The sequence below is a fragment of the Etheostoma cragini genome, chromosome 13, assembly GCF_013103735.1.
Source record: "Etheostoma cragini isolate CJK2018 chromosome 13, CSU_Ecrag_1.0, whole genome shotgun sequence".
Lineage (NCBI taxonomy): Eukaryota > Metazoa > Chordata > Actinopteri > Perciformes > Percidae > Etheostoma > Etheostoma cragini.
The window spans coordinates 15487014-15502387 of record NC_048419.1 but is presented as its reverse complement, the minus strand read 5'-3'; the positions used below and the strand labels follow the sequence as shown (position 1 = coordinate 15502387).

Here is a 15374-nt window from a genome sequence, read left to right as displayed (position 1 = left end):
GGGCGTGAATAATGGGTCTACTAACTCAATCCATCACATCATTGATATGAATTATAAAATCATGTCATAAAAAGTTTCAAATTACACCTTGGAGTTAAACAACATTGAGCATGCGCCATAGAAATTGAAGGTGTTATTCTACATTTGCAACTGTGACAGCTATAAATCATAAAGTATTACATGAAAGGCATGCCAGAAAAATTCCTGCCAGTGGCTTCCTTTGAAATAAGTTTGCTGCTTGAGAGTTGAATTATAATTGTTTTTTAAAAATCCTCAGACGGTAAGAGGGAATTCAGTAAAGTCTGGATAAAGAATGGTGTGTGTGTGTGTGTGTGTGTGTGTGTGTGTGTGTGTGTGTGTGTGTGTGTGTGTGTGTGTGTGTGTGTGTGCGTACGTGTGCGTGTGCGTGTGCGTGTGGAGGTGGGTTGCACAAGAGACAAACAATAATCCACAGTTTGTTGGAGTTTTGGTGTTTTCTTTCGTGGCGTGACTCTGTGCTTCCTCAACTCAAGACATCTTCAAACATAAGAAACACATTTGAGGCATTTTAGTCCTGCATCCAAAGTGCATCTAATTTATACAAGACTCTGACTGCTCACGCCTACGCCTGTCTGACACACTTCTTTACGCACAAGGGTCTCCCCCAAATCTATCCCTGCATTTGTTGTGAGTTCAACGTCGTCCGTGTGGATTTCCGCACGGCTCCTGTCCTATCTCTCCCGACCTTTTTTTATATGTTGGAATCTAGGTTGAGCATTTACATCAAGTTTTATTTCTAAAATTACATAAATAAAAATAAAATAATAAGTATTGCACTGCACCAACATTTTCAGTCTCTGGAATCAGGCAGCCGCAGTGATTCGTCGCCGAATCTAAACACCATGTTTCCACATCGCTATCATCACTTGGTGAACACATTTTAAACATATTCGTCAGCTTTAGAGGCATTTTGTTACAAAACAATTAGTCTATTTTACTAGTCTCCAATACATAGACTGTATCGAGGGAGAAGTGGAAAAGACTGTTTCAGGGTTGGCTTATCTGATTGACAGATTTAAACATACAAAATAATATTCGTTGATGCATCCACCCACTTGAGCTGATCATGATGTCACCGGAACAACAATTAAATCCTCTGACAAAAGCAATTACAGCATCTTTTATTGGCAAAAAAGAATTTGACAATCTGAAATGCACGCCTTGCAATATTTAAAGACGGCTAATTTTGTAATAAACTGTTATAGGAATATTCGAAAATGGAAACACGATCCAACTCACTAATGTTACCTCAGAGACTCCAAAATGTCCTTTTTTCCTCTCAAGAGCTTTTAATATTTAACATCTTTTTGTAAAGAGCGACATAGACTACACAACAAACGTGCTATTTTCATCGTCCTTTTTAAAGACCTGCACAGTGATTCAGGCTATACTTTTCCTCCCCTTTATAAATAGCTGCACTCCGACTCCGTTCAATGACGTGGGATACGCACGTACATGTGTAGGTGAATCTTTGAATGAGCTCTCCCTCTCCCCCGTTCCTCCCTCCCTCCCCCGTTTCCCCCACTAGTTACTACGGGATCTCTATAAAAAGCCTACGGTTAATGGGAGAGCCCGGTCTGTATGGGAAGCGACTTTGGAGAAGAGGGACGACAGCGTCTGTGCGCGAAGACAGCATGGCACAGATTTGCGTTGACAGTTTCATGTTGATTATGAAGCGAGTTTAGAGATACAGACATATTCCTACAGCAAGGAGCCGCAGCCATGGTCACACCGGGAACTTTGACTGAGGTAAGTTAAATTCCTATTTCTACAGACCAGATGTTGGGTTGCCTCATCTGGATCCTTGGGAGGGAGAAAAAAAAGTGCAATAGGGAGAGAGTGTATTGGACGGGCCACCCTGCCCAATAGTCTGCTTTGAATGACATTATTCTAGTCTTCACTCTTCGGTTGGAAGTTGCTGCAGTGTGACTCATTTTTTCCTCCCATGTGGAAAGCAGTCAGCCTGCAACCAGCAGGAGAAAATCTCAGAAAATACGAACTGCGGACAAAAGAAAAATCGCCTTTGTGTTGTTTCTGGTTCACTTTGTTTACGCACTGTACAAAACTATATTTAAATCACCATACGTGTTGGTTAATTATGTTTACCTGTCATAAAGATTCTAACGGGTTCACAATTAAACAGTTAGACGCTGTTTTGATTGCCACTAAGGCAGCCAAGGACCCTGTAGGTATTGTCCGGTGTTGTCCACCTAAGGTGTGCAAATGCCACCGTGCAATGTCCACTGACACTTGCACAGACATAAAGGCGCAAACACGTCTCCTGTGCCCTAATGTGTGTGTATCCTGGTTTCCGTATGAGCTTGTGCTTGTAGGTGTGTGTGTGTGTGTGTGTGTGTGTGTGTGTATATGTGTGTTTGTGTGTGGGGGGGGAGGGTGGTTGAGTGTGGAGGTGGGGGTGTCCCTCACCAACCCCTTTACATTCTCGGGAGCGCGTGGCACCGGGAGGATTCCGGTGATAGTGATGACATTATAGCCATCACTTTCTTTCCTCGCCTCCGCCTCTCCCCTTCTTGTTCTTCCCTCCTCCCTTCCCTTCATGAACTTCCGGACGGCGTTTCCTTTGACTTTTTTCTGTTTCAGTTCTGTGACGTCGTCAGCTAGTGAAGTCAGCCCTGCGTCATTCTTGCGCACTTTGCAGATGAAACGCAGTCACCTACTATAACCCATTTAAAGGCATAGCTCGCACGTACACACACACACACACACACTCACACGCACGCGTACACTGCAGTGTGATCCTCTGGCGTGCGGGGGTGTGAATGCGCAATGTGAGAGGCTCGTGCGCGGACAACACGAGGAAGGAGTGTGTGGAGCGAGTCAATGAAACCCCTTGTTCATTCACAACTCGTTGCTGTGGCTACTGTTGCACTGACTTTGATCAGACAATGTTAATCATGTGTTAGTAAAGCAAAGCAATAGACTATTGTATTAGGGTATTATAATAAAAATATGTAGAGAAAATATTAGATTAAGCAGACCATTGTGTGTGATACCAGCATTATTCAAACAACCTTGTTCATGGTTATACTGAATGCAATATTTTAGTAGCCTACGGTGCAACAATTCTTGATGAAAATACAAGGACAAGAGTGAGATTCATCAAAGTCCAGGCTCAAGTTCACGGCACACTTTTTATGATTCAGTGCGTATTTCACTGCCTGCTCGTCAAGTCAAGCAGTTTCTCCCCGGTGCCATGGAAACCGAGCCAGACCAAGCCACTGCCCACTCGCTCTGATAAGCCTAGCTGCAGAATGGGACGAGAGCCGATTGGTTTGCTTGCAACATGACGTCATATGCCCGTACCCACTGGCATGTGACTTGTCGAGCAGTGAGACGCGTAACGGTAGGCTACTAGTCACCTGACCAACATCTATTCGGTAATGAGAGACTGCAGGACCTGTGGTCCAGTTGGAGAACCTCTGGCGCTACAATATGACTTTAACAGTTACATTTTTTAGATTTAATATATAGTTATGATATGAAATACACACTATTTTACTACTTTTAGGTTACCTTTCCTCTCCATTGTCAGCGTCGTCCACTTCAGGACCGCGGACAGCACCGAGCCACAGCGTCACTTTGTCGCTGTCCCAGCGTCATGGTGCTGAAACACAGATGAAAAGGAACCTGTTGCAGTAACACGTTCATTAACATTGACATGAGACATTATGCTTATTCAGTGACATAGATCTGTTTAAACAAGATATTTGCTTGTTGAAATGAAATGAAGCTTTGTTTTTTAAAACATCTTTCTAATAGTGCATACAGATGGCTTTCCATTAGGATTTTTCTTGCTAGACAGATTTGATTCACTGTTGCATGTAAGGTTCCTAGTTCTTACAGAGTTAGCTGTTGGAATCATAATGTACAATGATTGCTTAGCTTTGAAATGTCCTCTGTACTTGGCCAGTGAGTCACTGAGTAGAGTATCATCAGCAAAACTGATCAGGTACATCTCCAGGTCAAAGGGCCAGAAACACACCAGTTAGTTGGTTGGATTTAAAAAGTCTTATACCAAAATGACTTGTTTGGGTCTAATTGACAATATGTTTGCCAATATTAGATTATCATCAAACTATTAAACATACAGTAAATGTATAATATGAACATGTTCCCAACAGATGAAAGATCAGTGGTGTACACTATTGGGGAATATTCTTTAAAAAAGTTATAATTGTCCTCTTAGATAGGTGACAGAGATTCATTGTATAAAAATAAAACATAAAAACACTCTACTAGATCCCTCTCTCCTTTCCTCTTGTTGTCCGTCTTCTATGCTCTCTCACACACATAGTATGAACACTAACTAGGCCAAAGACAGTGAAAACAGTGGTTGCATGATGCCTATTGCCAATCTTGCCAAAAGTTCTTTTTTAAATGCACGTTTCTAAAGTTTTCCAAGGCTCTTACATTTAGACAAATCAGTACAATATTTAGATGATTGATTGTTTGCTTGGTTACTTGGTTGATGTACGGTATTTGTTCAACTTCCTTAGATAGCCTCACCTATACAAACATCAGTGTAAATAATGGTATCATTTGTACCATAAATAAATAAATGAAAATGAAAAAAAAAAATCCCTGGACCCTGAGAACAGACCAGTATTAAGACTCATCATATGGCTTCATAATAGCACATGAATACCAATTGGACACTGTAATGTTTCAAAAGATTAACAAAAACCCTTCCACCAATTCTCTATTTGCTACCCCAGTTTAGAGCACAGCTGTAAAAGCTAATTTGACAGCAATCTGTCAGCAACATGCAAACTAATAATTGAGGTAAAGAAGTTGTTTTTTTATAGAAACTGCACAATGTCACAACTAATGATGCATAGATGGTGCTAAATATAACTATTACAGTTAATGCAATAGTTTTCAGCCTCTTATCGACTCAGTCATGTACCTAAATCCTCTCCTCTTTTTGCGATGCAGGTTTTCAAAAGGCAACCCTTCTTACCATCTCTTCCCCATCCTCCTAACTTGGCCAGAGCATCAGCACCTTGGCTTTAGACTGCTTACTGCTTACACAGTGTCACAGTACAGTAACAGTCTACAGTCATGGCTACTGAAGCCTGGCAATGCACCAAACACCACGCTGAAAACAACATGGACATGCAGAGGCCATGCCGTAGTGATGTCAACCTAAAGGAGAAAAACACCATGGAAATTCTGTTCAGTACACTTTGTATTTTAGAGAATTCTCTCTGTGTGTCTCTGCTGGTCTGTCTCTTTTCTCCTGCTCGAAAAGGAAACCTGTGTGGGCTTGCATTGGGGGAGTCCTGCACCATGTAAGTGCGTAACATCCGCACTCAAACCAATGAGACCTTGCAGTTTCTAGTTACCATGCCAACTCCAGCTCCACCTCCACCCGGCTGTCTCCATGGCGACCGTGGCTTTAGATTGTTACTTAAGCAACCGCACCATGGTAACAGTCTACAGCCATGGTCGTTAGGGGCAGGTGGCACAAGGGACGAATAAGAAAGAATAAAGTTTAGTTGTAGCAAATAATTAAGTTGGCATTTGATTTATATTTATATTTTTCTCAATTAGAAAGTAGGTCATAAGTTACTCACTCATCCATATGCTGTTTGGAGCAGCAAAGTTGTCAATTTAATTTCTTTGTGGCTACACTTTTATACTGTATAGTTTTTTAATTCTACAATATCATAACAATACATATAATGTAATCTGATACATCATAAAAATGAATAAAAAAGTACGCAATGACACATACGGACACATATTTCTTTTCACTTTTACTTTATTAGGTGTAATGTGTTTTTTTATGGCTTGGTCATTGAGCACAGTGATGAATGCAAAGAGCACACGCTGAACAGATGAGTCAGCCAGCTCCAACACCTGTTCTCCTCTCTATTCTTCAGACAAAAGCAGTCTCACTTCAAAGCAGCACAGGCAGGAATTCCCAGTAGGCAGCGCTGCAACCTGCAGGCACACAAAAACCACACACTGGATCCTACACATATGGGCTAACCCACATGCAGATACACACCTATGGTATGCTCACAACAAACAAACACACACAAACACACACACACATATAATGCACTAGTCCTTGGCCCACATTCTTCAAGCACTACTCTATAATATCCAGTGTGATTCTGCCCTCTAAAGGACAGTATTTGTCAGTGTTGTCTGCCTATCACATAGCTACTAAACCCAAGCTGAGACATTTTGAAGCCCAACATGTGCCTGATTTAATAAAAGAAAAGAAATTAAATAATATAAAACAATATCTGCCTACGGAGACTTGAGTTTGTAGCTGCCTTTCTTGTCCTACTGAAAGTGTGTTCAGTTTTCACATTTTGTAGCTGATGCGACAGATGTTTTTTTTTTTTTAGGGTTGCAGAAGAAAAGTTAGATAACCAAAGCCAGCATGACAGAAAAGTAGATTTCTCTTTTAAAGGATGTGTGTTAGCTGTCCAAAGTCTCAGATAGTTTAGATAGTTAGAGTTTTTATTAGTAAGTAAAAAAAAAGCAGAGCAATACAGAGAACTGATCAATTTTAGTCTTAACTGCATCCTTGTCCATCACATTTCTGCCATTGATCATTTTCTTTGTGTGTGATCCTTTAACATTTTAACATATTTGCTGTGTGTTGTGACTGAAGAAGAGACAACAGGAGGAGAAAAAGAAAGGTAGATGAACAGTTGTTTATCTTCTACTTCCCTGCACCGTAAAAGCTCATGTGCTGACAGATAGACAACAGCACATAAACTCTTACTGTTCAGGGCTGAGAAGCAGTTATCTGATACATGCACGCACACACACACATACTGCAAATCAAACCACATTTAAAGTTGTATTCCACTGATGATTGATGAACCAATGTCAAGGTCTACTGTTTATCATTGCTGTGGATTTCTCAATCTTGTCAATTTGAAAATTGTTTATGTATGATTGCATTGCTAAAAATGATTTAATTTATTATAAATGAACCTATAAACCTTTAATATCATTTAGTATATCAGTCTTAGACCCAGTGTAGGATCCCAGGTTCCAGTGCCAAGCTAAGGAAGTTTGGTGTAACCGAACACCCATGAAACTTAAAACCATGGTTTTATGGCTTTTATTATGGTCATCACTTCAGAAGCTACTTGATTGTAATTTTCTTGTTTAGTTTATTTAGTGTACATGGTATTCCTCTACAAATATCAGTAAGCTACACACGCATAGCAAGGGCTTTGATGGCATCATTGCGGCGTCCCTTTTTCACCCTCAAAACCTCTTAATCATTTTCTGAAACCACATAAGATTGCACAACTGCATATTTTTGGGATATGTGAGCCAAGCCATTCCCCCTCTCTCTCTCTCTCTCTCTCTCTCTCTCTCTCTCTCTCTTATCCGGACTCTACCACAGTCCTCCTCCATAGTCACAAGGACTAATATTACACCAGTAGTGTCAGTTAGGCACCCATAAGGACAGCCAAACCACAGCTGTCCTCACCAGGGCCCAGCCACGGCCTCTAAAACATTCCAGTAAAGCACACGAGCAGGCAAGCGACTGCAGATTACATCATGCAGCAAACGGCCGCTGGCCTAACTTCAGATGGCCTCAGCTGTGTCCTCAGTTCCCCTCTGTACCTTCTCGGTCAATAATCAAATCCACCTCCATCTGAACATAATAACATCTGGTATTGAAAATACAATTTTAACCAGATACACCCTCATTGAAAAGACAGGGTGCTGCAGGTGATCAAATCTGTGACTGTGACAGGACTATACAATACGTTGTGTCTGAAATCAGTCGGAGGGACAAATAGAAAGAATGCTATTCTTGATGACTGGACGAAGACAACAACTAGACAAGTTTTTGCCCTAGCCAAAGTACATTTGTCCACACAAACAAGAAAACCACAAAGCAGAGGTAAACAAGAACATTATGCAAGCATGGAATAACAAATGACCAAATCACACCCATATGGAGGAATAAAATATGCAGACACACACACACACACACACACACACACACACACACAAACTCTCTGACTCTCTCTCTCTCTGCCATTGTTTGTGTCTAGATATCCCACTGCAGCATAGATATCTTCACTGTGTAGTTAATGTCATTAGCTGACATCAACTGACATTTCTTGCCTTTTCTGTTCTTTAAATAGCGATCTGACTGACAACTCTAAACTCCCACTGTTTCCTCTTTCATTTGTCAACAGACATCACACATGGCAAACACATTGTATATCTAACCAGCTCTCACATCATGAGGTTACTTTCTTTTACTTGGCAGGCTCATGCAGGCGCACATGTACACCCAGTCAAAGACAAACACAGCAACCCACACACACAAACAAAGGAAGCAGAGAGGTAAACCTAAACCCCATGTGATACTGGACACAGCACATACCTCTGCAAAACCTCCAACATGATGTTACATCACGTCCATCTGCACCAGCCTACCAATTTAACGGGCCACAACACACACACACACACACACACACACGCGTTGCCTTAAACTAAACAGTTCACAGAGGTTTGAAATATAAGGTTAAAAATCCAAATGACCCAATAGTCCTTCTGTCTTCAGCATCTTCTCTTTGTAGCGATAAAAACACAGCAGATTACACTGATGAAAAAAATAAAAAATGGGGAGTAGTTGCAAAAAATGCATATAAATCCATGTTGGAGGCCAGGTGATACAATCTGAAATCCCCTGCTGAATTTTGCAGATTATTCCAGTGGGAGTTGTCAGGAGTGGAATAGTAACAAGGCAGATATGGTCAATCTTGTCAGTGCCTGAATGGGCCTGGGCCATGGGATGACCAGGCTCTTTGGAGTTTAAGTGCAACTCTTATATAGACTTACTTACCACGTGGCCCCTCCCCTCCTTCCATCTCCCATAACAACAAATGCTCCATAATCAAAATAGAGCCCATCTGTGCTCTGACACACGCCTCTGCCCCCTGCTCCGTCCCCCATGCTCCACTGGGGGAAAAGGGAAAAAGTGATCCTTCAATTGCGGCGCAAACGTTAATGTGCCCTTGCCCTTCCTTTTCAACCGCAACAGCCAGAGAGAGGCAAAGTGGGAGAGGGGGAGGCAAAGAGGGAGGATAACTCCACCCTCATCTGTCTCTGTCTCTCATTCCGTTTTTCCCGGTTGTTGTGCAACAAGGGGAACAGATTCCTGAGAAGGGAGTCACGGCTCTGTTGTAAAACTTACTGGCAAGAGTCACTCTCTGTGTTTTTCTTTTAACGTTTCCCTTGCTCACTAACTCTCTCTGTTCGTCTCTAGCCTACTTGTTATCAAAACCATGTGTATGAGTGTGTGTGTGTGTGTGTATGTGTGTGTGTGTGTGTGTCTGCTGTGGCGGTCTTGGAGGGTCACAAGGGCCACAGGGGAGCACAGAAGACAATAAATACAAGGGCAGGTGGGTGGCAGCTGTGGCTCATTAGTTGTTGAAACAGGTGACATGTTATAAACATTAAGACAGAACAAGAGAGTAAAAGTGTCTGTTTACAAGAGTGGAAGTTGATACTCAGAATAACATATGTTACTGTGGAATATTCTATCACAAAGGCAAATAACCATATATAATAGCCCGCAGTCACCTGTAGTTTTCAGATCAAAGATGGATTTGGAGGTATCCAGACAACTATTTTTGGCCATGTCATAAATGAAGCAGACATGTAATAGGGTATGTTGAGCCTGATGACACTCAGGATGCATGAGGGAGGAAGATGTTAAGGAGAGTTCAAATTGAGGAAGATGTCGGTGGAAGAAGAAAGGAAAAGGAAAGGAGGGAGAGAAAGAGGTAGAGGAGAGAGCACACATCTGGAAAAAATTGAATGAGTGCACTCTGACGTGTACGTGCTTCAGCTACAAAAGAACAACATGTCCTTGAACTTTGTGCATTTGGGTGTGTGCATCAACCTGACTATATAACTACCACATGAGAAAACACCTTCATGCATCCCTATAAGCAAAAGAAATAGACCAATCATTGAGATGCATAGCATCTGGATGGCAGACCAACTCTTTTATTACTCTTCCCAGCAGATACTTATATAACTCCAATACAGGTGAAATGACTCAGTAACCAAATAATGTGTAAAGATGACTCCAATTTCATTCAGTTCATTTTTATTTGTATTAACTGAGGCTCTGACATAACATTATTGTCATAACTTTCCACAATCATGGGGGAGTGTTTCCAGAACCTAAAATGTCAATCCTCGCACTGCCAGACCTTCCTCCGCAGCGCTGTGGAGGAGGAACTGGCTCGTCCACACAACATTCCGGGATGGGAGGAAAACGTGCTCTGGTTTATTGTCGTCATCCTGGGACCGGACACAGTGATGGTGCCTGTGCAAAAAAGCCTTGGAAAGGAACTTGTTTTGGTGTGACACACGTACATTCAAAGATTGTTTTAGTTGCAAGAGGAAACTTGACAGATTGTCTAGCTAGTTGTCTTGATTTCCCATGCAGAGATCTGAGGAGCAGTTAACCATAGTCCTCATAAATCCACAAGAGTTTAACATGCCAAAACAGAACGTGGCAGGCAAAATTTTCGGTGACAACGGAACAATCCCGGAAGTGAAGCGTTGTGGATACTAGTACTCTCCGGGTGTGATGGTTTTTTAAAGAGGAAAATACTTTTAAGATTCTAATTTTGAGATTGCAACAGAGGGAAAATTGGAAAATAGCCTACACTTCCTTTTTTTCCAAGTAAAATGAGTCACTTTACTAATATTGATATTTATCTCATTCCCAAACAAATTTGTAAAATTCCGTGATTGTTCACATCTGCAGAACTGTATAAAGGCATTAGTAAACTTCAAACGAAGTGTTTATTGGATTGGCATGCAGCATCTGAAACGCCTTTTCAGACCACGGAAGGAGTGCCTCATCAGACTGTTTGTTAGGTGCATCGACAGCAGGAAAAGCACAGTTGTAATCGATAAAAACTTAATTGGACCAAAGCCATAGTGAATTTTATTAACTACACTTGTGCTTTGCTGTACGATAAATTGAAACACATGTAGTACAAGGAAAAAGTCATGCATTGGAAATGACTTAAGCGATTGAGTCTCAATAAATGTGACTTTAAAGATATTTTACAGGTCAAAAAAGAAACAGAGTACATTAAATATACAATTGTCACTTCATTTATTGTCTGTTACAATACATCTTCCCTGAGAAGGACAGCAGTCATTGTTCTGTTTTGGATGGATCAGAGCTGAGTTTTTCAGAAAAAAAAAAAAATGAGAACAAAGGTCATGAATCTGAACTTCAAAGTTTTAGTGCCTCTGGAATCAGATTTCTTTGAACATTGAATAATCAACATTCAAGCAACAACAGTGCAGTGCTTAAGTTTTTGTCATGGCTCTTAACTTATTCAGCATATGACTGAGTTTCTGTGACATTCGGTTCTCACTGGAATCTCTTGAGAAAGTCCTGGTAGGCTGGTCTGTAAGCAGACGCAGCAGGAACAAAATGGCCACCAGGATGTGTCAAGACCTGAGGGTGTTGGAAGGAGGGGAGGAGATCCCTGCTCATGTTGTCAGGAATGACCCGGTCTTCCATTCCAAACACATGTAGGGAGGGAATCTGAAGGGGAGGGTTGTAGAATTTTTGGTGTTCCTCACATGCGCTGCGGAAACCAGCGACAAGGATGGCAAAGCGGAAGCTAAACTCTGGCTCCAGTTTTTGCTCCTGAAGAGAGCACAACATGGCCACAAAAGCTGCTCCCTGACTAAAGCCTAGGAGGCCGTCAAATGGACCTTGGGCCTTCACAGCTTCTCTCACAGCCGTCACGCTCTCATCGAGCCCAAGGCTTTCTTCACAGTGCTGCTGAGCACTGAAACTCCGAGCCTGGACATCGGAAAACCACCAACCCCTGGGGTCCTCCTCGCCCCCAGGTCCAGGACCTGAACCATTCTCCTCCTCTGGAGCTTTTGAAAGGACAGAAGAAGAAAGTGGTTATTCTGCTGTTTTCAATTATTTACAATTCAAAGGGAGGCACCAAAGATGAGTGGACTAAAGTTTATTTCATCCTCTTAAAAAACTTAGAAAAGTTTACATTAGGACTTAAATACAAACATGTGTTGTACTACATCGCACATGGAAATAGGTCAACATTTCCTTAATTTTCCGGAATTTTTTCATATTCTGTGTTCTTAATATTTTATAGAAATTGAAATCTGCATGTTTCAATCTGATGACTAAATGCAGTTTGAAATATGCATATTTGTATTAATAACAATGGTTTGCATACAAGCAGGAAGTTATCTTCAGATTACAGGTAAGGTGGAAAGTGATGAATGAATGAATGAATTACCTTGTTATAGCTACAGTCTGTAGCTAAAATTCTTTCTTAACTTGTTAAGGTTACAAAACGTTAGCTACAGCAACTATAAGGTTAATTCCAGAAGCCAAAATAGCAAGTGTCAATTTCAAAAAATCATTTGCATAATTGTTATCAAGACAATGTATGTAGTGTGTGTGTGGCAGGTGATCGAGGTGAAGAATGTAATCTTCGTTGGTCCAGGGTTTTATGGAAGGTTGATTAAAAGATACTATAGAATTATTACAGTAATTGAAAATGGTTACATCACGTAATATGCCTATATCATGTTAGCTCCTTAAGGTGTGATTGTAGAACAAAGTGATAGCAAGCTTTTAAGTCCATCTCTATACTTTCATTTACTAGATAACAGTCAACCAGCTTGTTAACTTTACTAACGTACACATTCAGTGTGCTTTGGTTGGATGCAGGTGTAGAGGAGGACTTACCTTCACTACTGGCTTGCTGCACACTGTGCGGTGCGCTGAGGTAAACAAACTCCACTTGTTTCTTCAACAGCTTCCGCAGAGCTCCCGTCTTTTCACGGTACGAGCTGCCGTTCTGACGGTAACCATGAATGCACAGGACCCGGAGAGGTGCCATGGGGAGGTTAGCCTAGTTAAGCTAATGCTAGCCAGAGAAGTTAGTTTCAGTCACAGAAAGAGGATATCAACGTTAATATATAAGAATAACAACTCGTTGTCATATAGCACACCACTTTATCTGGTCAGATAAAATACAAAGCGCGACGTTTTCACGACAAAATAGAGTTACTTGGCTATTGAAATACCGAAAGTTTAGCAAATTTGTTCAAATCGAAAGTACTTCCGAAAGTACTTCCGTTTATTCTTTTCAAGGTAAAATCCTTGTTGCTAAACACATGGCTAATTTTTCTCTCATTACCACTTTGAAAATAAAGACTATATGTAAAGAAGTATAGTGAATGAAACTAAAAATAACTTCAGCACACTTTTTTAAATTAAGGAAATCCCTCGCTTGACAGCTTCCAACAACAGTTTAGTCAAGCTATAATATGTCATTGTGAGCTGCTAGAAATAGCTGATGTACTGATTTCTATACAATGAAATATTAGATAGGTCTATATCCCAAGGCAGGGCAGCATACTCTTAAGGATGTGCTATAAGTGTGCAATGTATAATAATGTGCAATGAATTACATAACTGGAATAAGGGTTACAATAATTAATATAAAAATATAAGAACATTATAAATATATGTATTACAGGTATCGAAATAGGTGTAAGTGTATTTTTCACAATTTAAAAATGAAAAATTGACATATGTTACAATTGGTGGGCTACAAAAACAACTTACACAGTTGAGTGGAAATAAGCAAAAAATATGCAGGGTAATACAATGGATTCACAGGGGACAATGTGCTAGGCAAGGCCAAGAATATACTGTACATGTTTTCTTAGTCTCTCTGTGTTGGATTTGCGCTGACAGAGTTGTGTTGCTGCTCTGCTTTATTTCTGCAGCAGCTCCCATAACATCCCGCTAAACATAGGGCTTATACCAGTTATGCTGCAACGGTTCACATCCGCTACATGACACGCTGCACTCTTGTGTTGACTTCATGGGGCAAAGAGTTTAGGCCTCATGTTATGGTCTCACAGGAAAAATATCATGTGTGTTCATTGCATGCCATTCCCATCCCATATTATAACATATATACTTAAATGTGTCAATAAATGCTGCAAAGTTAAACTACTGAGGCTTGATGGTTAAATCAAATCTTTGACATTGACAAGAGGAGACAGTTTGTGTTTTGTATTTCTGTACTTGTCTGAATTATTCAGCAGTGGATAGTCTTCTCTACAGTGTCTCCTTCTTAAATGATTGAATGACAGAATGTTAATCCATTCAGGGCTAATGCAAGGTAGAGCTTTCCACAGTCCTATAGAGAAGTACAGTACAAATCAGTGGGATATTAAAGACATTTTAATGTTTTTGGGACATGCATTTCCTAGCCTTTAGCTACTTTCAGAAAGCCCAGAGCTAGCCCGAGTAACTTTTAGTTTCTCACCTTTATAACCCAAGACTTACAATAAGAGCCAGGTTAAGGTCAAGGGTTCACAGTTTACCAAAATCATAGTTCACACTAATGGTCTTAACTATTCTGAAAATAATCAAGCAAAAGTTTTCCTTCTACCTCCTACGGTTATAGCGGATGCATTTTATTATCTGATTGATTCTAGTGGAAACAGTGTGCACTTGCATTTCTGGGGCAGGGAAATGGACTAATGGCTAGCTGGTGGGAAGCTGACCACTGATGACAAGGAAGAGCATGTCTCTTCTTGCAACATCTAAGATGAGTCAAGTGATGCAAATTTGCCATTAAAAATCATGAAAAATGTCTGTACTTAAATCTTTCATCTATCTGCAACAATACACAAAAAAACTGACAAAAGACTTTATCGTCAACACAGATAAAAGTGATATGCTAATTCTAGGCCACAGGGACGCATGTATCAGACTCTGCCTCAAGCTTGGTGGCAGTGCAGTTAACCCAAAGGAGTATGTCAAAAAAACAAAGATTATCATCGATCCAGATTCCCTTTTGACAAATATATGAAAGCAATATCCCAAATACCATATTCTCACTTCACAGTAATATGCAGGAGTTGGCATTTAGCCAGTCCTCCTGAGGGTTTTGTGATGGCCCAAAGAAAGGACAGCTATAAAAAAATACAGGACTGGTAAAAAAAATCAGAAAAAGAAATGTGTTGCCCATGTTTCCTATAATCTCTTTGGCATCCAATATGCACACAATGTTTATTAAATGTAGTATTGGTGTGTATTTTTCAGTTGACTCATCTTTAACATACTTTGCTTTTCACTGACAAAAAAAAGTTATTGTGGCTCCAGGACACACCTAGAAGATCTTTACTGAGATGTAAGTGTGTGAGTGTGTGTGTGTGTGTGTGTGTGTGTGTGTGTGTGTGTGTGTGTGTGTGTGTGTGTGTGTGTGTGTGTG

At 40.6% G+C, this 15374-nt stretch overlaps 1 protein-coding gene across 1 annotated transcript; it reads right to left on the bottom strand.

Annotated features, from left to right (window-relative positions):
* Nucleotides 1-11172: 11172 nt before the first annotated feature.
* ovca2 (OVCA2 serine hydrolase domain containing) lies at nt 11173-13217 on the bottom strand. The gene is made up of 2 exons (XM_034890605.1): nt 12827-13217; nt 11173-11985 (listed from the first exon to the last, which is right to left on the bottom strand). Exons 1-2 carry the CDS (start codon nt 12978-12980, stop codon nt 11465-11467), a joined length of 675 nt encoding a protein of 224 aa, XP_034746496.1. The 5' UTR covers nt 12981-13217; the 3' UTR covers nt 11173-11464.
* Between the last annotated feature and the right edge of the window lie 2157 nt (nt 13218-15374).

Coding starts and splice junctions, on each gene's coding strand:
- ovca2 (XM_034890605.1), bottom strand. CDS start 12,980: ATGGCACCTCTCCGGGTCCTGTGCATTCATGGTTACCGTCAGAACGGC. Junction 11,986..12,826: donor GCAGCAAGCCAGTAGTGAAG/GTAAGTCCTCCT, acceptor TCCTTTCAAAAG/CTCCAGAGGAGGAGAATGGT.